Raw genomic sequence first — 21,498 nt, forward strand, 5'->3', positions numbered from 1 at the left:
TTTGAGGAAGGCGACTATATTTTTGATGCTGTAGGAAAGTGACAAAATGGCTTAGTTTCTTTAACTTAGACTTATATGAACTTTATGTAGGGATATGATCTAATTCCTTTATCTATATGATGGAGCTAGTATGGTCTTCAGCTTGAATCATGATAGAACTAAAAATAATTGATGGTGAGAAACTTATAACAAGAACTTAATGTAGAATTGCAGCTTGTAAAGATGAAAGTGAATCTCATAAGTTCACGAGAAAGTTGAGCCTGCTTTGTATGTCAGACACAGGACATATTACCGGAGATTATGTGATATAAAGAATTGATGTTTCATGACATGTTTGCATGTTGGAAGATCTTATTGTTCCTATCAAGATTTTCATTCTTCATATGGAACCTTGTAGAGGTACTCACGGGTCAATTCAGTATGGTATTACCCTCCTACAAACACATGTACATTGGTAGAGGTGAGACAATGTTGGTACCTTCTGGGGTTGGTATGATATGCCTAATAATAATTGGTATGGATTGGCATAGAAAATCTTGGTTTTATTAAGAGTCGGTCAAACCATTAGGAACCAGGCGGTTCGGGGCATACTAAATTGAATTGGTAGGAAGTATGATGGTTTTGCCACTCGATGAGGTCCCAGGTCAAAACCAGCTTGAATTGTGTTGAAACGTTTGATTTTGCCCAGTATCAAGTGCTTTTGAGGTATTCAAGAACCGGACTGGTTTTCGAACTTTCTAATCCTTATGTCCCCTCTTTGCTTATCCTCCTTGGCTCCTTGCCTTTTGCAATCCTCTCCTCTCTCACCATTCCCCTGACTAGGGTTAGGGTTCAGTTGTTGTTGCCGCTGATAATGATCACAACGATGACCATGACCACCGTAGACGATGAGGACCATGGTTGGAGGTACGCTTGTCACTCCCTTCCATCTCCCCCTCCCTTTCCTTCACCCTCTCTTTCCTCTTCTTCTCTCTCTCCTTCCCCATAGTTTTAATATGCCTTGGGTTGGTATTATACAGCCAGTACCACACCAAACCGTTAGCTAGCTGGTACGACCCCTCGATACTAGTCCTCTGTTTTAAAATTATGGAGTTTTCATGGTTTAAAGCTTAGTAGCTTAAGTTGGAGTTGGTGCACGAAAATGACAAGGTTAAAAGAGTGGGATGGAAATGCCTAGGAAGCATTTGTGCAGAATATATGCAATATAAAAAATATATTATATTATTTTCTTTATATGAGGTATATTTATTTCTTAGGGAAAAAATGAGATTTGAATCCATGCGCATGGGTTTAAGTGTTCCCCTTAACCACTCAAGCAAATAGACAACATCAGTAGAATATGTAAATGTATTAAACTATAAAAAGAGAAAGACTTGCCTCAATCCGCCTGTCCAGCCTCATCATCTTTGATGGCCTCTGACTTTGTCTTCTCTCTTGGCCTCCCTCTATTTTTGATTTTACTTGCACTTGCAATTTGGGATGAACTCTGGATTCGCGATTCCTAAACAAATATGCTTCGGACTCGTACAACCACAGTTCTAAGTCAGGTGTGTTAGGTGTTTCAGGTGCTTCGAGTGGCGAAGGTTAAATAGATCAGGGAAATGAGGTAACAACTGATCCCTGTTCCTTTGGGATAAGATAAAACACCTTATAAGAGGTAACAATTATCCCTGAATATTGGGGGATTAGTTGTTGCCAGTTGCCACCACCTCCGTAAGTCACCTGATTTCTTGCAGTCTCCAAAGCAGAAGACCTTATTAGGAAGATGTTGTCAATCAGCATCCAAACAGTCCTTACATGGATTTGAGTCTTTTATTTTGACATGAAGCTGCTAACATCCAAACATAGTATCTTTATGTTGGTAGATAGACAGATGAAACATTTGGAAATTTTGATTAAGAATAACCAAGATATTGAAGGAGCATGTGCAAAACTATGTAATTTGCTCGCCTGCTGACAACTTTGTTCCTTCTTGATGTATTTTTTGGTGATCATATACATGTTTAATAGCCACAATCCCATTAATGTGACTTCTGTTGGCACCGGTTGTATTCTTGACTAAAACTGTGGATGCGTTCCTTAAGGGGGTTAGGTTTTAATGGTTTTAGAGCTATATCTGCATCTTTAGGGCCCTTGAGAGGCTCACAGAATCTAGATGATGCTTAATTGTCTAACTAGCTCTTAAAGTCTATACTTCTAAGTGGGTAGCGCACAAGGGCAACTTGAAATAATGTGTGATTTGCATGAGCAATTTGTTGTATTCATAATTTGTTTAGCTGGTTACATTTTATTGACATGCAATTTTATCAAAAATATTTTCAAGTTAATACCTCTAGAATGAAGTTCAGAATGAAGATGGAAACTAGCACACCAATCCTTCAATAGTTTCTTTTATTTTTGAGAGAGGGGGGGGGGGGGGGGACGGGATGGAGACCAGCCCACACTATAATTACCTAGGTCCAGATTTTTGAAGATGCACCACATAGAAACTGAACCAAGAACCTAATGTTGCTAAGCATAGGGATTTGACCACTAGGGGAAATACCAACTCATTGAAAGAATCGAAGTTCTTTCAAGATTTTATTAGTAATATTCTAATATGGAAGTTCATTATGAACCATATTATTAAGTTGTACTCTAGGGTGGTGCTTCAGATACGAAGACCTTGACAATGTAACCTTTGGTCATTGTTCTTTATACTTATTCCCTCCGGCAAAAGGGAAGGATATAAAAAATAAATTTACGACCAATTATAAGCAATCATGCTGTTCACTAACAATATTGGTTGTATGGTGAGTTTTGAGAAAGAAAGCATATTGATATACTAAAAGACTCTGACGGAGTAGATGATAAGTGGGGTTGGTTAGTTTTCCTTTGCTACTGAAGCTTAATCTGATCATCCTGAAGCTTATATCTCTTATCATAGATGAACTGAATTTCGATGTTTTGGAAGAGAATCCTCGGTTGTCTAATATGCGAATGGGTTAATTTTCGTTTTGGAATAAACAAGGTGACCACCTATGGGATGACAAAAATAGTGCTTGTGGATTGCAATTTTTTATTGGAAATGTATGTGAATTTGAACAAATTACTACACTATTATATTATGTGAAAGTAGTGAAAAAGATGAGAATGTTCCCAGTGTTATGTTTGCATGTTAAAAGGAAGAGGAGATGCTCTTCAAAGTGTTGTGTGATTACTGCATTTGTATTAGACTTGAAGAAACATACTATGGATGAAAATTGGACCCTTTACATTATCTCAATCTTATATTGACTCTGATTACGTTGCATGCATGTATGATCATCTTCAAAAGAAGACGTACATGTGGTGATAACAGATGTCTGGAGTTAGAAGAAGCCTAAGAATTACTCGATTTGAGAATGAAGGTGATGGAGATATGACTTAGGTTTGATGACCATATTCAAAAGACTGCATGTCCTCTTGGTTATGGAAGTGGCCTGGCTGGTATGGAAGAATTCGAAAGAGGTTTTTAACGAATATGATGATAGGCTTTGAAATGGAGAAACCTCGCATTGATGAATGTTAGTAGTCATTGAAAAACATGATGAAATGATCCCGAAATGCTTTGATTTTAGAAGTTAACTGACAGTGTAATCCAGACTATGAAGTTATATTATAAACCACTTGATGCTCATTTTCTAGTATAGGTCTGTTAATGGTATATTTTGCAACCTTTGGTTCGGTGAGGAGGAAAAAAAAGGTGTTTTTTCCTCTCTTCAGCAATTTCTAGACTGCTTTGTTTGATTGATATTTACCCCTTTTGGAAGTGATTGATACATTGGAACGGTGGCCTCACAACAGTAGTCAAATCAGTATATGTACCCTGATATTTTGCAACTCCCTGTAGAATATGCTTGGAATGGATTCATAATATGAAATGCTGACCTTTTAGGGACTAAGCTGCTAAAATATGAAAATCTATTTCTTTAAGGGGCATTTACTGATGTGCGAGCCTTTTGATGGTCATCCATCTACAACAGAACTTTTAAAAAAAAAAAAAAAACATTATTGTGTTGGAGAAGTCTTTATCTAACATTAGGTGGTGCAGATCAATTTTTAAATATGAAGTTTTTCCCCTTCTTTTTTGCGAGTTTCAATACCTAATATCATAAAAGGAAAGGTGAGGGGAAGTTGGTGTGCATGATTACCATTGTTCTGTTCTGCCATTGTATACCCAGGTGTTTCTTGATTGATTGTTTCAACAGGCCCTTCACCACCCTTTCACTGCACCAAATCCTGAAGACATGGATGATCTTTCTTCAGCTCGTGCTTTGGCTTATGACATGGTCTATAATGGAGTTGAGGTACCTTATATGATTCTTCTGTTACCTATATTGTTTATCACAACTTGTATATTGTCCTACGATGCCCCCATATTCTATTTTCTGTATTTATTTTTGCATATATAGACGTGAGGAGTTCATGTGCTTTTCTTAATACGGCACCGTTAAGAACACTGGTGCACTCTCCCTTCCACTAATATGACTATGTTGCTCTCTGATCAAATATATTCTGTTTTCTTATGTACAAGAGACCACAATAATAATAATAATAATGATGATGATGATGATGATGATGATGATGATGAGTCTTCCATGTCTTGTGTACTGTGTTTCCTAAACAGAATAACAGAAATGTCATACTTCTCTGAAGGAGATGAACAATGTTTTTGAGGAAAAGCATGTTGGAAGAAAAAGAATCTTGTCTAGTCCGCCTCGTTGATGTAGATAGGAAGCCTAGATAAGAATAATGAGAAAGCCCTATGGTACTTTTTAACATTCCTAATATTTTTATTACAGTTTATTAAATAAACAATGGCATAAATTTGTTTGGGTTATTGTTAGATGTGGTGATGGATTCTCGTATTCCCATAGAAGACTTCAATTCATTGAGATTGTCAAAGTGCAAGTTTAGGTAATCCATGCAACCCAGTGTATAAAACATAAAGTGGATAATTACATCCTCTTTGTATGATTTGGGACAACATTTCACTGGCTATCAAAAATGATTTGAACCTGCTGGCCCAAGCTAAGTATAAGCATAACATAAGTTAGATGTATAAAACAAGCATGTAATGACGATTTTGAGTACAAAATATTCAAAGTTGTTGTATGGTTTCATGGAATTATTCTGTTCTGATTTCTTGCTACCTAGCAACATGAATTTCCATGCACTGCAGTGCAAAATTTTAAATATTACTAATGAATTTGAGGCCAGGTATAAATTCCTTTTCATTTTTCATATCGCTTCTGTTACATATTCTCTTTTAAGTGGCATTGTACTTTGTCTATTTACTTAAACAGTTTGAAATATAAAGAACCTTATTTTGTAGAACATTACCCTTGTTGTATGGTTTCATGGAATTATTCTGTTCTGATTTCTTGCGACCGAGCAACATGAATTTCCACGCACTGCAGTGCAAAATTTTAAATATTACTAATGAATTTGAGGCTAGGTATAAATTCTTTTTCATTTTTCATATCACTTCTGTTACATATTCTCTTTTAAGTGGCATTGTACTTTGTCTATTTACTTAAACAGTTTGAAGTATAAAGAACCTTATTTTGTGGAACAATACCCTTTATTTTCTAATTTAATTCACACCTTTTAATCTGGATCATGTCTCGAGTTGAGCAATATTTGCAATAATTACATCGTCTATATTAAAGACAATTCACCTGATTGCAAGTGAAACTTTTAACTAGCAAAATATTGTCTCACACTCTCACTACCTGTTAAATATCAGTAAGATGCTAATGATTATTAATGGTCACTATTGTAGTGGACAAGGAAAATAATTTGTTTTCAACAAGCAAATTATTCCTCAACACTTGGTTGTCTCTGAGTCTTTTATCTGGTGTAGAGTAACTCAAACTATGACTACATAGTGTAACTTTGGCTTGGCAATATATGGAATGCCTTGTGAGTTGTGACTTCTTGTTCTGGGGACTTTGTTAGCAATGTCATGTGATAGTTACATGACCTCTGTATGATAACTCGGATACTGCTCTTGCATTGACCCAATATAATTATCTGATCACCTTAGCTTGTGAACACATCATCTTTAAGAGTGGTGGATAATATATCATATGTGCATGTCTTTTCTGATATATACTCTCTCCTCTTGTTATTGCTTTGCCACAGATGACTTGGAAGGTTGTTTTCTGCAACAAGCTATTACCAAAACTATTACCTTTTATGTTGTTACCCTCTATTGTTAATCCTTTAAAATGCCCATTTTATGTGCTATGCTTTCATTGTTAGTAGATCATCTTAGGAATCAAGAAAGTCAGAATGTAAAGATAAATTAGTTACTTGGTTCGATGTATAAATAACATGACCTAATAGCTTGATAGTTGATTCAGTGCATTTTGAAATCCAAAAAACAGTTTGCTTGCTGTCGTCTCTACCAGGATTGTACATTGTTGGATCCAGATAATATTGTTATTGTGCATTTTGTTAACAGTTCTCTATAATCTTTCCTGACAATCGTTTTCTTTTGTTGTTGTAACTGTTTGATCACATGCATGCATGTGAATGTTTCCCGGCATCACTTTCCTACTCTTTTCCCTTTTTGTGGGTAAAACTAACACAATACTTTTTTTTTATATTCTATGGATCAGATTGGTGGGGGAAGTTTGAGAATTTTTAAACGCGAAATACAAGAAAAAGTATTGGAAATTGTCGGTATCTCCCCTGAGCAGGTGCAGCTCTTAGTATATACGTGATATCTGATCATCTCTTTCCTTTATTTGGTTCCTACTGGTTACATTTCGCTTAAAAAAATGTTTATGCAGTAATTCTCTTGTTTTACGCTGAAGTTTTGTATTGAATATGACTCGATGTTTTGTTCGGCCACACTTTTGGCAATCATGGCATTTATCACAGTTGGACAACTTTTAAATGTATTAGTTTATGGAAGTTGTGTTCCACATCTGGATATCACTAATTTTGTCACTTGAGTTTGATTTTGTTAGCCAGGGGATAAAAAATTATTACAGATGTTCTTACTTTAATGTTTGGCATGTAGTTAGTACTTTGCTTAATTAGAAACTACAACAAATTCCTTATTGGCAGATGTCATTGTGCCAATTTTTTATTATGCATTGCAAGCACCAAAAATACCAAGCTAAATGTTGATACAGCAAAGATCAAATTTAACCCTATTTGTATTATGTAGAGTTTAAGCTTTTTTTATTTGACCACCCCTTGAACAGGTTATGCTGGATTGGGTTTTTGGTCGCCAATATTTTGCTTTGTTCAGTCCGTCCAAGATGGGTTTGATTGATAGTTTTCCATACCTGACTTGTTTTTTGAAATAACATCTTTACCTGGAACCCAGCCCTAGGTTTCCAAGTTTAGCCCTAGAATTGGGCTTTTTTGGCTGGGCTGGGTTTTTGGTCACCAATATTTTGCTTTGCTCAGTCCGTCCAAGATGGGTTTGATTGATAGTTTTCCATACCTGACTTGTTTTTTGAAATAACATATTTACCTAGAACCCAGCCCTAGGTTTCTGAGTTTAGCCCTAGAATTAGACTTTGGTTCAAACTCCAGTCAAACTAAGTGCATTTTGGAGTCTTGTTTTTAATGCAGAGATAGCAAGACCGAGTTTTGGTGTTGATTTGCTTCAAAATGAACAAAAAATAATACATTATGGTCATTTGCTTGTGAAGCAAAATAAATAAAAAACAATACATTATGGTCATTTTCTTGTGAAGCAAAATAAATAAAAAATAATACGTTATGGTAGTTTTCTTGTCGGGCATCACTTTTCAATAAGTGCATTATAGACAAAAATAATGGCATGATGCATAGATACGTCATCTGAGCATTAAGCACAATGAAATATGTGCTAGCGAGGAGCTATCCTCCACGGTGCACCGAAACTAGAAAGAGCCTGGTTGAAGAGGATAAAGGAGTAGCCTGAGTGGAGGATGGAGATATAACCTTGTTCCTGCCAATAAAGAGATTTGTTGTTGGCGAAAAATGGCCCATCGATTCAAAAACCACTGGAATGGAATGGTACCGTTGGTATGTTCTAACATGAAACCGGCATTGGTGTGGGTCTTGGGATGACGAAGCCATTCATACTGTTATTTACCTGCCATTTTGGTTCATACTGGTGTTACGGACAGTACCAGACCAACTATAGTAGTCGGGATTGGTGATTTTTCATTCTTTTTGATTCGTTGGTTTGGTACGTACCCATCACTATTCGGTACCATATTGATGCAATACCTATTCCAGTGGAAAAACTATGAGGTTCAGTACTGTTATTTTAAACCTTGAAATGACCTAGAATGCAAAAAACTTGGAATTTTGGATATGCATAATCTAAGAAAAAAAATTTGGATATGCATAATCTAAGTGTTTCCTTATATTTTTCTATACTACACACTTTATTGACCCTTCATCTTCATGGTATATATATATATATATATTTGTATTTGTCTATACCACACACTTTATTGACCCTTCATCTTCATGGTATGTATATTTTTTCCTGTGGAATCTCTGACTTAATTGACATGGATTGCTTCATTTTGTAATTATGAATAGCAACAGTAGTACAAAATGCTGCTGATTGAAGGTGCTCAGATATTTTTCTTGGATTTCTATAATAATATTGATTTTAGTTTTCTTGGTGATGGGCTTTCTAAGTGCAGGCTGAAGAAAAATTTGGTTATCTACTGGAGTGTCTTGACATGGGGGCTCCTCCACATGGTATGTAGAAATCCTAAACATGACCTCGGTATTGGCATTTATGTGCATGAAAATGCAAGTGCCAGCATATATTTTCAGGAGCTTTCTTTTCTCTTGTTCTTTGTCTTATGCTTAGGAAATTTCCAGCAATTTACATGTTTCACAAAATTTATTGAGCTAAGTATGCTAGTCAAGATAAATTACTTTGAAGTGTTTGTAATTTTACTCTATAAGCAAAAGATAGCACTAGATTGAATTTTTTTCCCAGTTCTTGGTTGGTGCTAGATTGTGTTTTCCCTCAGCTATATGTACATTTCTAAGAGAGTTGTTACAAAATCATGGCATTTGATATATAGGCAACTATCTTATGTAATCAAGGGTTCCTCTTTAAGGTAACAAGGGATATGAATTGGGTGCTTGGGAATTTATGAAATTGTTGTTTTTCTTCTCGTTTGTCGAGAATTTATGGAGCATCTTTTCCTCAGATGAGGGATTATGGAAACTGCTCAGTGTATGAGGAAGTCTGCATAGAAAAGCTTTTAGGGATTAAACATTCTTGAGTTGAAGCCCATTGTTGGGAATTGCCGGGAAAGTTAATTTATCCATCAAACAATTTTCTGTACCATCTGGTAAGGACACAAGGACATTTGGTTGTTTTGGGGGCTGTTTGGATACCTGAATTCCTCATCCCCTTGATATCTTATGATTGGTGTTTATTTCCATCTGAAAAAGATGAAAGAATCGAACTGCCTCACTGCTTGAGGGGGGCTTCCAGTCACCTCTCTTCCCAAAGTTCTTGAGATAACAAATTCTACCGGAAAGTTGATTTACATCATCCCTAAAAATCAGGGGTTTTGGAGGCAGAAGCTTCACTGGTCGGGTCAAAACCCTGTCCCCAACCTGTTAAGCCATTCCTTCTATTATCTATAAAAGGAATATTCTGAGTATGCAGTGAGTGGGCATCCAAACTGCCTCTTAACTTTAAACTGACCTGATTGGCAGGGCCTTTTTTTTCTTTGGTGCACAAAGTTTTGAAATATCGACTATTGAGTTTTAGAACTAAGGAGTTTTGATATGATGCTAGGTTAGTTTTTGTCTGACCTGTTTGTTTATTTACTTTTCTCTTTTGAGTAACATGTTAATCTTGATTGTTAGGTTGCTGATGTTGTGGCAGATCTTTCGTTGATACATATGCTTGCATCTATACATGCCTGATGTCTATCCCAATAAGTTTGCTTGGTGCTGACAGACATTTTGTTTGTATTTAGAAATCATTTTAAAATTTAGAAAATGAAAGAAAATGGAAATAATCTAAAAGATGCAAACTTTGGTCACTTGTCAACTGCACAAATTAGTGTTTACTTCATTGTTTCTTCTTATATTGTCTTAAAGAAGCATCTAGTGCTCTATTGAAACCTTCTCCCTGTGGTTTTAGTGGTTGAAAAGTTGTAAGAGGTGTCCTTGCTCTGCTGTTTCTCCTAACTTTTGAACTGTAAAATCTCTAGGGCTGGTTGTCCCCAACTTGTCGCCAGACTGGGTTTCTAATTTTGTCTTCAAGGATCTGTCATGTGATGCCTTATCTTTATTCTCTGCCACACATTTTAAGTTTATACATGACCCAATTATTCATGTGGATTTCAAGGGTTGTCATTAATAGTGTACGTTAGCCAGAGATTTGAAGTTGCTTCCTTGCACATTCTCTACGCCTAATTTCTTTGCTGGATGGTGCTTGGAAAGATCAACTCTTACAATCAGAGTAGCATGGGCACGGACATGAGAATCAGATATTGCACACATGACTCTGCAGGGGGGAAGAAAGAAGAGATAGGGATGGACAGAAATTATTTTTTAGATGCAGTACTATATATTTAAATATTGGTATAAAAGAAAATGTTAGATATTATTTGTTAACCTCTTTTGTTATGTATGTTTCTTGTTCAAACTTTATGATAAACTTAAGAATTTTAGAAAATGACATTTTGTGCAGTTATTTTGCTACCTACATTCTTGATTGGTCTTCAAATAGATTTAAACCATAATTTTAACATTATTATAGTTGATTGAGCTTATCGTTTGAAACAGTCCAGCTCTATCAATTTCTAAAAGCTACAATTATAGAATTTCAATAAGTATCCACATGTCCAGTGTGCACCATATCCAACACAGATTTTAGAAGTTGGATGTAAGTGGTCCATGTAGCACTATAATGCTACTGTCATCGTCTCCTTGGGGATTTATATATCTTCTCCTTTTTTTAATAATACCAGCAAAGTCCAATAATTACCCTAATAAATATTCAAACATTGCAATGGAAAATTATTAAGAAACAATTTTGAGATGTAAACCCTTGTTCAAGTTAGGATGTAAGCTTCTATTTTTTCTTGCGCCAATATTGTGTAGGCATTGAACTAATGAATGTGCCCTGTTGTAAACTTTTGGTAGGTGGAATTGCCTATGGCTTGGATCGGCTGGTGATGCTTGTGGCTGGTGCAAATTCTATTCGAGATGTTATAGCTTTTCCAAAGACCACAACTGCCCAATGTGCACTTACTAATGCGCCATCAAAGGTTGACCCACAGCAACTGAAGGACCTGTCTTTTCCTACCTCATAGAACATGATATTATACCGTTTTCACCAGTTTGTTTTATTCTTGTTCTGTAATAATTGTTATAACCAGATGCCATCATACGAGAGGTCAAAGTCCCTTCTTTTTTTTTTTTTTTTTTCCTTCTTTTTTTGCACATTCTCATATTTTTAAGAGAACCATTTTCATGCTGTGTAGAAGGGCTTTTGTTGTGAGAATGGCAGCGACAGAACCATTCCTTTCTATTTATTAAGATATTAATTTGTGCTTCTTTACTGATGCTAGATTGCGAACCTGATATCTTCATGTTTAAGTACAAAGTTTATTGTCTATTAAAGCTTGTAGGGGAGAAAATTTGGAATAGAATGCATGCGGAAAGAGGACACCAAAAAATGTGTAAGAAAAAGTGAGCAACTTCAGAAGCATCTATTTACTCGTTACCATGACTGGGGTATTGGTAAACGAAAGCAACGGCTGATTGCTAAAGAATTAGCGCTCGTCATTTTAAGTGTAAATTGGCTCCATTGTTGATTGGTGCCGAAATTCTCATCTGAAAGTTTGATGGTTTTGATCTTGGAAGCAGGTGGTCTATCTTAATATTTTTAATCGCCCCTCTTTTATGTCAGCTATATGATAAAAGTTCATGCATGCTGTAAACTATACAAATAAAAGAGACTAGGATTCAAAACATTTTCCTATTGATTTTCTGTTTGTCCATCGATCTTTTTCCAATGTTCCATGCTCTCGTGTTGCATCTGAGGAAAATGAAAATGAAACTAGTCAACAGAAGTCTTTATTTTTTCAAAGAAATAAACAAGATAATGTCTTATCACTCTTTTCAATATACTACATTAAGATGGTCTGGGAGCGCCTATAATAAGATGTTGGGGGAATATTGAGATAAATTCTGCTGACTTACAAAAGTTTCTCAATGTGGGCGCGAAAGGATGTCAATGATATGATTTTCTTGCTGACTTACACGATATATTCTGTGGTTGCATTACTATCACGAGCAAGGCTTACCATACTCAGGCACAAGGCGATTGGTATCGGAAGAAATGAGAAATTTTGTATGCACTGCGGGCAGTACCGAAAAGTCAACATAGAACGTATCATTTTGGGATTGGTTCATATAATTATAATTTTTTAATATATATTTAATATTTATAATTTTATTTTTTTTATTTAAAAAATTTATATGACGAAAATATTTCTGTTCTTTGAAAAAAATTATGACATCCTGTGGCATATTATGACTGACCTCTTACATACAGGATGTCATAATATGATCTAAAAAATTATGACATTCTATGGTATATTATGACATTCTGTGTTAAATTATGACTTCTTGCATGCAGGATATCATAATATGACCTATGATATTATAATATAGAAATGATATTTTTGTCTAATTACTTTCCAATCTGTATTTAATGTCTGTAGTTGCGCTTTTTCATTTGAAAATTTTGAATGATAAAAATGATCCTGCTTTTTAAAAAAAAATTATGACATCCTGCATCAAAATTATAACTTCCTGCATGCAGGATTAGGACTGAGCACGAGTCAGGTTGGATTGGGTTAAGAAAAAAATTTCATCCGACCGAATTCAATCAGGTTGAACAAAATTCAACCTGCTACTCACCGTTTATCATATATAAATCGTTTGAAACCGAAGTTAATAGTTGGTAGAGGATTCGGATCAGTTGTGTCGATTTGGACTTCAATATTGATCCAATATTGAATTTAAACATCACAAACTAATACATTATTCAATTCATACAGAAACTAGGATAAAATAATTTCATAACATCTATAAGTCAGTATATAACATATGATAATTATCAATTTCTAATTTTCCAAACAGCCTACGTATTGAAAAACTATATCGGTCGATCGGATTCGGTTTCATGTGGGTTAAAAATATAGAAACCGAAACTGACCGTACTTAACCGAATTTTTTACGAATCAAAATCCGATTCAAATCTTTTAACCGATCGAAATCGATATTTATCGAATTGGATTGGATGAATTTCTTTGGTTTTCGGTTATTTGCTCAGTCCTATGCAGGATGCCATAATATGGATATAAGATGTCATAATTTATTTTCAAAGATCAGAGATATTTTTATCATTTAAAATTTTTAAATAAAAAAATAAAATTACAGATATTAAATATATATTGGGAAGTGATAATTATATGGATCAATCACATAAAATAATGCATTCTATGTCGGATTTCTCACACCGCCCATGGCGCACAAAAAATTTCCATGGAGCAATACACGGTGGGTTGGAAATCCATGTCAAGTTCCTTATTGGACTGGATGCCAATTTGGGGACTCCTTACTAGCTTATACCTGCGCACATCATTGGGGGCGAATTTCTATGCTAAAAAAAAAAAAAAGTTTATCCACGCTCACCTTTTGTGAGGTGAAGAATTTCTTTTTTGTTTCCGCGAGCATTTTTGTTCTGGAATATACCAAATTAGGATGGTCGTTGCCTCAGGATAGGACAAGCCAGCAAAGGTGCATTCCTTTTATACTGCAGGTAACTCTCCATTTGTGTCATTGGAATGAATATTGAATGGAAGGGGGTCGTTACTTCACCCCGTTCCAATATTTGGCATTACAATAAAGGATCGAAATCGCATTGTTTTTTGGAGTCACGATTCCTTTGTCTCAGGGAATTTGGATGCCGTCCATAGATGGAAGAAATATATAGTCATTCCCATCAAAATAGGATGGGTAAATTATAAAAATTTTTCTGAGATCAGAACGAAATTATATTTAAATTTAATGATTTGAAAAATTTATATTAAAATCTTTGATATTTACTTTAATCCTGCAATTTAATTCCTGACCGTTAGACAGTTCGTTAATTCCAAATAAGATTGAAGTACCACGTAATTAAAATTTTTTGAGATGACCGAAATATTCTCACCGTCGACTACGCCGTCGCCAGCAAGCCCTATCCGTCACCATGGAGCCGACAGCTATGGTGGAGGTGTGGGTCCTATGGCCATCAATGTCTTGCGGAGATCTTAAGCACGGCGCCTGCCCCAACTTTTCCTCTTCCTCCGCTACCGTTGCCTCTGCTGCTGTTCCCACTCCCATCTCCACCCTCCCCCCATCCCCCGCAGGCGCACCACCGGTGCCTCCTCCTCTTGTCACATCCCTCCCTTTGCCCTCGCCAACCCGATGGAATCGCCACCACCACTGGCACTACCGCCCCTGCACTCCCCCTCTTGTTCTCTCTAGTGGGAGGGAGGACCTGGGGTCTCCAGTGATGCTGAAGGAGAGGGTGAAGCGGCTCAAGAGTCTGAAGGTCTCCCAGGGCCGCCCCTCTCCAAGCCCCAGGCCACGCCACCCTCTCCCTCCTTGCCGAGTACTTCCTCGAATTCCTCCCCATCGTCACCCCCTTTGCCCTTGCCCATCCGAAGTTCTGATCTTTTCTCCACAAAATCACCGCCCCCCCAAGAGGGTTCTCCCCCCGAACGGCGATGGTTCCGAAGTCCAGGATGCATCCTCCATCTCCGTCATCGGAGAAGGCATCCTCTTCACCACCGTCGCTGTCGGTGAGAGAGCGGCGGTGGGTGCAGTGAGGGCGGCGGACGAGGGCGCGGGGTTGTAGGGGTCAAAGTGGACGGCGGTGGGGGGAGCAGCGGAGAGGGTGAGGGTCAGGGAGGGGCGGATGAGGAGGAGTTTGGTGGAGAAGGCGAGGCCGTGCGTCGCAGCCAGCGAGATGGCATCGGAGATTGTGGCAGAGATCTGCATCGCTCTCTCTTTCTTCTTCTACTGCTTAAGCTTTGGAGGAAAAGAAAGTGGGAAATCTTTTATCAAAAAGAAAAGGTATCAGAAGGGAAGGGAATGGGCAGAAGGGAGAATTCCTTTTAGTTTTGAGTTCCATGCCTTCTTCGACGCATGGAAGGGCCTTAGCGATGCATAGAAGGGCCACTGCTACTCGTCCGTCACATTCATCCATCGTCCCACCACCGCCGCATCATATCACGCCATCTTGCACTGCATCCGTGCCACCGGCAACCAATGATCCATCGTTGGATTGCGGCACTCCACCGCAATGATCCCACCATAGCCGTCCACGGCTGCGAAGATCCGGCCATCGATCACCCCCGCCACAAAGGACTGTGGGATAGACTCGGTGCTACGGCATACCATGAATATATGGTGGCGCAACAGGTAACAAGGGTACAGAAGGCAGTGACAGCTGCTAAAGAATCATTGTCGGTGGCGCTATGGGCAGAAGGGGCCGGGCATGCCAAGCACCTTGCTGGGAGGGTGAGCACGAAGACGGGGGCGAGGTGGGTGGCACCGGTGGGGGATAGGATGGTTTGGACTTTGGCAACCAAGCCACTGCAGAAGAAGAAGAGGGGCATCCTCTCTCTCCTTCTCTCTCTCTCTCTCTCTCTGCTTTAAACCATAGCAGTTGAAGACAATTACAGGGGTTTGAATGGATATTTTTTTTATAATGTATGGCAAATTGGTCATTTTATATTTTTTAAATGGTTTGCACAACATCGTATCATTTCAAGGGTATAAATGTAGGTTTTGAAAATTAGCGAGTGAAACGCAAATCTCAAGAAAATTTTTATAATTTATTCAAATAAAAATTTTAATTCATAAGTATTTTGATGTAAATTAATTATCAGTAACTATTGGTATGAATTAAAATAAATAATTTGATAAATATATAATGTATAATTATTTTATTAAAAATCATAAATATATCAAGCGATACATATTATTGTATTATATCAAATAATATTTTAAAATTTAATATGTGTCGTCTATCAGCAAATGAGCATTTCGCAATGCATGTTAAAGAAAAAAATAAAACATTAATATAAATGATTAAATAGTATTGAATAGAAAAAATAAAAATATATCAATAAATTAAATAGTAACTCTCTATGCATCCCTAATGACCTATCTTCACATGAATAGTTAGGATTCAAAAAGTCCAATATTGATTTTTTGGACATATTAATTGGATAAAAATATGTTTATAGTGGCTAAGATTGATATCTGATATCCGTAAACTAGCAATTTGCCCTATCAATCATCCAGGAATCAAATAACTCAATTTTCGCTCATGGATAATTTGTGTCAATGGTTCGATCCAAAACTCAAGATGATAGATGACCTATCATAAGGTAACCATAGGTTAGCTGCTGAAGGGTCTCAATTCCTATCAAGCAAATCACGGTCTTTAGTTGCAGCATGAAGAGGTTTCAAGCAAGTGCTCGTTGGCGGATAACAATGGATCGATCAGGTTGTTTTTCTGTTGTTTGACACTGATCATGGCACCGCTCGAACGGCACTTTTCCCCCAATGATTTCTCCATCCCATTTATGAAAGGCACCTGAGCCCTTACCCTACCATTATTGGAGGATTCGGATGTCCCCTTGCCCACAAATTTTGATGGGTGGGAAAATAATGCAAGTCCAATAATTTGTAGGCCTCTTGACAATAATGGCAATAAAGAGACCATCTCGGAGACAATGACCCGCCCCCGTCGGTCGAGTTACCTTTTTTGTTCCTCGCCGGAAAGAGTAATTCTTCGATTGTAACCACCAATAGGCTGTCGATATTGGCACGAGGCTGACCACCCGCACATGCGCTTTGATTCCTTTTGGGTGCATCAACCCAGTCAAATGAGTAATTTTTTTTCGTACACAGCATGTGGTATAAAAAAAATAAACCATTCTATTTAATCAGACCACGTAGTCATTATTTTTTAATATATATTTAATATATATAATTTTATTTTTTATTTAAAATTTTGAATGATAAAAATATTTTTTAAAAAAATTATAATATTTTATGATCATATTATAATATTCTACATTTAAATTATAATTTTTTTATTTATAATTTAATCATAAAATATTATAAAAAAATAATATTTTTATTATTTAAAAATTTTATAAGTTTTAAATTTTTGGAAAGACCGCATGTAGGGCGCGATAACATGTCCACGAAATTTTATTTAAAAATTTATTGCGGTTGGAAGAATGCTGATGTGGTTGGAGCTAGATGTCATTAAAGATTGATCCGAGATGTCGAGAAAATCTGTAAGAAAAGTCCGCACTCATCAAGAGTGTTTCAGCCAAAGTTATTAAATCCGGCCCGACCCAACCGGTCGGATCGAAAATCCGGTGACCCGACCATGAGACTGGGCCGGTTATCTAATTGAACCGACTATGTTTAAAATCCAATGAAATTCGGGTGAACCGGTTGGTTGGACCACGGACCATTTGACCCGACAAAATTCGGTTGAGGCAAAACCCGTTTAAATTACTGTTCATCACTTCATCTTCCGATCGTCCCTTGGGCTTCAACTTTTCGATCCCAATTTCTCGAGTTCAAACTCCATCGACGTCTTCTCCTTCCTCGATGATCAAATCGGCAGCGACGGTAGTGAAGGACGAGGATCAAGCAAACGGTAGTGGCTGGGACTGGAGATGAGCCGACGAGGACGACCGGAGCCTCTGGTGAGTAACAACGGCGCTAACCCTCTTTTTTTTTTTCAAATCTCCGATGAATAGGCCCAAGATCAGCCCCTCCGCCTCCTCCTCCCTCCGCAACCTCCCTCCGCTTCCTCCTTCTCCACTCGACCCACTCCCCCCTCTGCCTCCTTCTCTACCATCCAGGACCTCCCTCTGCCTCCTCCTCTGCTCGGCCCCCTCCCCCCTCCGCCTCCTCCTCCTCCTCCTCCATCGTTCGGCCGGACATCCTCCCTCTGCCTCCTCCTCCTCCGCTCGACCCCCTCCATCCTCCGCCTCCTTCTCCGCCATCCCGAACATTTTTCCTCTGTCTCCTCCTCTGCTCGGCTCGCTCCTTCCTCCGCCTCCTCCTCCTCCTTTGTATGAGATCTTCTCCCTCCGCCTCTTCCACCTCCGGTCGGCCCCCTCCCTCCTCAGCCTCCTCCTCCTTTGTTTGTGCATTGACCCGTCGGTTCAACCGTTGATCCGACGGTTAGACCGCTGATCCACTAACCTGATGCCTTGGTCCGAGCCGAGTTTAATAACTTTGGTTTTAGCGGGAAACCCTCTAGTGCTTAAGTTATCGGAGTTTGAGAATAGTAGAAAAGAGAGAGGGTGTATGAGAGAAGAGTGTTCTCCTCCCCCTTTTTCTCTTGCTTAGCTTTCTTAGCTGAGTTAGCTTAACCTTATCTGAAGGTCCCCTTCATATCTCTTTTCTATGGACGTTTACTTGTAGACTATTAGTTAGAACCTCTAGATTTGTTAGGTTTGATTCTATATATCATTGGGCCATGTTCTGCCCACTAACTTTTGGATTCAGATTGTTAGTTATGGGCGCTCACTAGGTTTCATGTAGGCGATCAGTTGAGTCGACGATCTGGAATGGGTGCGAGGTCAAGATCTTGTGTTCGTGTCTGGTGTGGCATCGTCAAGTTACTTTGAGTACTTCCATAAAAACGGTTGATTTGGTCGGTAGGTCACTCCCACAATAGTCCACAATATTGCTACTGTTGCTAATTAGAAGCTATCTACTATGATAAGTTCTAGATGGCTATGGTCAATGTTAGAACCTACTGCACAAGCAAACAAAATTGCTTAGTGATGATTGGTGGCTCTAGCTGTGGCTCCTGTGGAGGAGGAGCCCTCTGAGTGCTCCATAGAGAGCTGCTGAACTCTAAGGGTGCCGTCAGACTTCATAGCTGTAAGTTGATTTATCAAACTTCCAAAGTTGGGATCAAAGACCATTCTTTTCACTCCATTTTGTTGATGTTGGAAATTAATTGATCAAAGCATCAAATAACCAAGATCACTGGAGATCAGCTCACCACCATTTTGATCCGAACGATCGGATTGAGATCGTGGCATATTTGTGACAATGATATGGTGGCCGTGATGCTGGCTCCAACATGAAATAGTAAAGGCTAGGAAGTCTACCCATTATTGTATGTCTGATTGAGAATCTTTAATACTTAAGTCAAATATGACTCTCAAGAAATAATTGTACGTTAGTCATTTGATTATACAAAAAATTTTAAATTTTTTTAAAATTTTTAATTTTATTTTAAATTTTTATTTAATATAATCAGATCATTGAATTTTTAAATTTCTTCAATTTAGATTATGATTATAATTTCTGCTGGCCTACCATGACGGAGTTATAACGTGGCTTATTTATATGACAAAAATTTACTTATATGATAAAAAAATGATAATGAGATAAAATAGTAGTTTTTATTTCCTAAATTAGTCCCTCTAATTTAGTTATAATTTTGACTTATTTTGATCCAAAGCCCTTCTCACCTTTTTGATACTTGAACACCGACGATGACTTTGAGAGGTGATGTTTGCCTTCAGTGACGAGCATTGATGACTGATCCTCGTTTGTGAGGATAGAGGTAATATTTTCAACTTGCATTAGATTGTACCTATAGATGTATTATAATTTTAGATATTTTTTTCTCATAATTCTAAATCTTTACATCATAGATTTCTCAGTTAATATGAAAAATAATGTAAGGATTGCTTTAGCATCAAACATTGTTAGTAATTTTAATTAAGCAGAAAGTGATCCAAATCATTGATGAGAATTGAGTGGAACGGTGAAGTTGAGATAAAAAAGGGTTGGAGAAGATAGAGTTACATTAGCTTTGATTCTAATAATCTAAAAATGAAATATCTTTTTTCTATTCCAAGGAGATGAGAAGGAGAGAGGATAGAGATCCATAGAAAGAGGATTTTTTTTTATCTTCCTATTTATAGAAACTCTAGATGGAAGAAGATTGGAGAAAGGGGAGAGAAGGATTTCTAAAATTTTTTTTAGATCAGCAAAAGAAGGCTGTATAGGCAGATCACATACATCACGTGACAATCCAGTCACAGCTAACAAATAGAAATTAAAGCCAAGATTTGAGTTAAAGGAATTTAAAAACTCAATTATTTGATTGTATTAAATAAAAATTCAAGATGAATTATAAATTTTTAAAAAATTTAGAATTTTTTTTTACATAGTTAAACCTTTTAATATTACCCTATCTTTCTCATCCATGGACCATGTCTGGATTTGTTAGCCATGAGAATTTACTTGGACATCGCATATGTCACCCGCTCTTACTCTTTCATTGTAGGAGCGTGTAGCACAGCTCCCCCTACAATCACAGTCATCAATAATATAAATGAGATTTCTGGATACATGCAGATAGGGGGGGGGAGTGCCGGTGGCAAACAAGCACAAGCACCGTGTGTCAGCAGATCGAACTCAAACAAATTTCCGTCCATTCTATCCATGCTTATAATCCATACATGAATGTCTACAATTATGTGATGTACCTTTTTTAATAGAAGTTATCTGATGTTTTGTTTTTCACACAAAGTTTTGTGATGTACTTGTTGGTAAATTAAACCAATTTCTTTATGCCAAATAATAGGAGAACTTCCTTTTTGATTACATAGCACCCTGTAGCATTACTCCAATATACCAACTTTTCTTTCGGTGTATGGCTCGATCTAATTAATATGTGGTCCTACCATGATATCGATGCTACGGGGGAACTGGAGAAGGCTTCGGAGCTTATCTTCTCTGGATGCATGAAAGGTTTACCCATGGATTCTCTTTCTAATCACATTATGGGGATGTTTGGTTGGAACAATTGACGTCTAAAATGAGAATTAGAATGGATATTTTTCATTTCAACTGTTTGATCGAAGGAAATTATATTTTGATTCTCATTTTTCTTTGGAACAGAAATGGCCTAATTTTTTTGTAGCTGAATCTGGATTATCTATAGAGAAATCAAAATCTCATTCCCTCGGAATGAGATAAAAATTAAAAAAAAAAAACCTATTGGGATCTCCTGGATCGGATAGCATCGGAGATCTGCAGATTGAGAGAGATCGAGATGGAAGGCGTGGCCGACTACAAGATGGTGAGGGCGGGCATCGATGGTGTGGAAGCAGGCGGAGGAGAGGGTGGCGGAGGCGAACGAGCAAAGGAGGGAGGGGGTGGCGGTGGAGAAAAGATTGACGAGCTTGACATAGACCGAGATAGAGATCTGGAATGAGAGAAGGTCGGGGACATAATGGCGTGGTCTGAGGAGGGAAAGGAGGCGGCGAGGCCCTTGCGGAGGGTGGCGGGGAGGGCGTAGAAGGAGTTGTGCGTCTGGTCGGCATGGAAGGTATCGATGCCGAT

General features: G+C 37.7%; 1 protein-coding gene and 1 long non-coding RNA gene across 5 annotated transcripts in view; one reads left to right on the top strand and one right to left on the bottom strand.

The window, feature by feature from the left end:
- LOC105044470 (aspartate--tRNA ligase, chloroplastic/mitochondrial) overlaps positions 1 to 11,591 on the top strand; it is a 29,607-nt gene extending 18,016 nt beyond the window's left edge. For 3 of the 4 annotated variants that reach the window (XM_073257166.1, XM_073257168.1, XM_010922388.4), the window contains 4 exons: positions 4,230 to 4,328; positions 6,648 to 6,728; positions 8,691 to 8,748; positions 11,170 to 11,591. In XM_073257166.1, the coding sequence (XP_073113267.1) occupies positions 4,230 to 4,328; positions 6,648 to 6,728; positions 8,691 to 8,748; positions 11,170 to 11,339 (408 nt within the window). In that variant the 3' untranslated portion in view covers positions 11,340 to 11,591. Of the gene's footprint in view, positions 1 to 4,202; positions 4,329 to 6,647; positions 6,729 to 8,690; positions 8,749 to 11,169 lie in introns of those variants that run through there. The other variant, XR_012141309.1, reaches the window with a different exon arrangement.
- LOC140857880 (uncharacterized) lies at positions 11,434 to 15,695 on the bottom strand. The gene is made up of 2 exons (XR_012141310.1): positions 14,252 to 15,695; positions 11,434 to 12,067 (listed from the first exon to the last, which is right to left on the bottom strand). It is a non-coding gene; the product is annotated as an uncharacterized lncRNA (long non-coding RNA).
- Positions 15,696 to 21,498: the final 5,803 nt, after the last annotated feature.

The sequence above is a fragment of the Elaeis guineensis genome, chromosome 5 (assembly GCF_000442705.2).
Source record: "Elaeis guineensis isolate ETL-2024a chromosome 5, EG11, whole genome shotgun sequence".
Taxonomy (NCBI): domain Eukaryota; kingdom Viridiplantae; phylum Streptophyta; class Magnoliopsida; order Arecales; family Arecaceae; genus Elaeis; species Elaeis guineensis.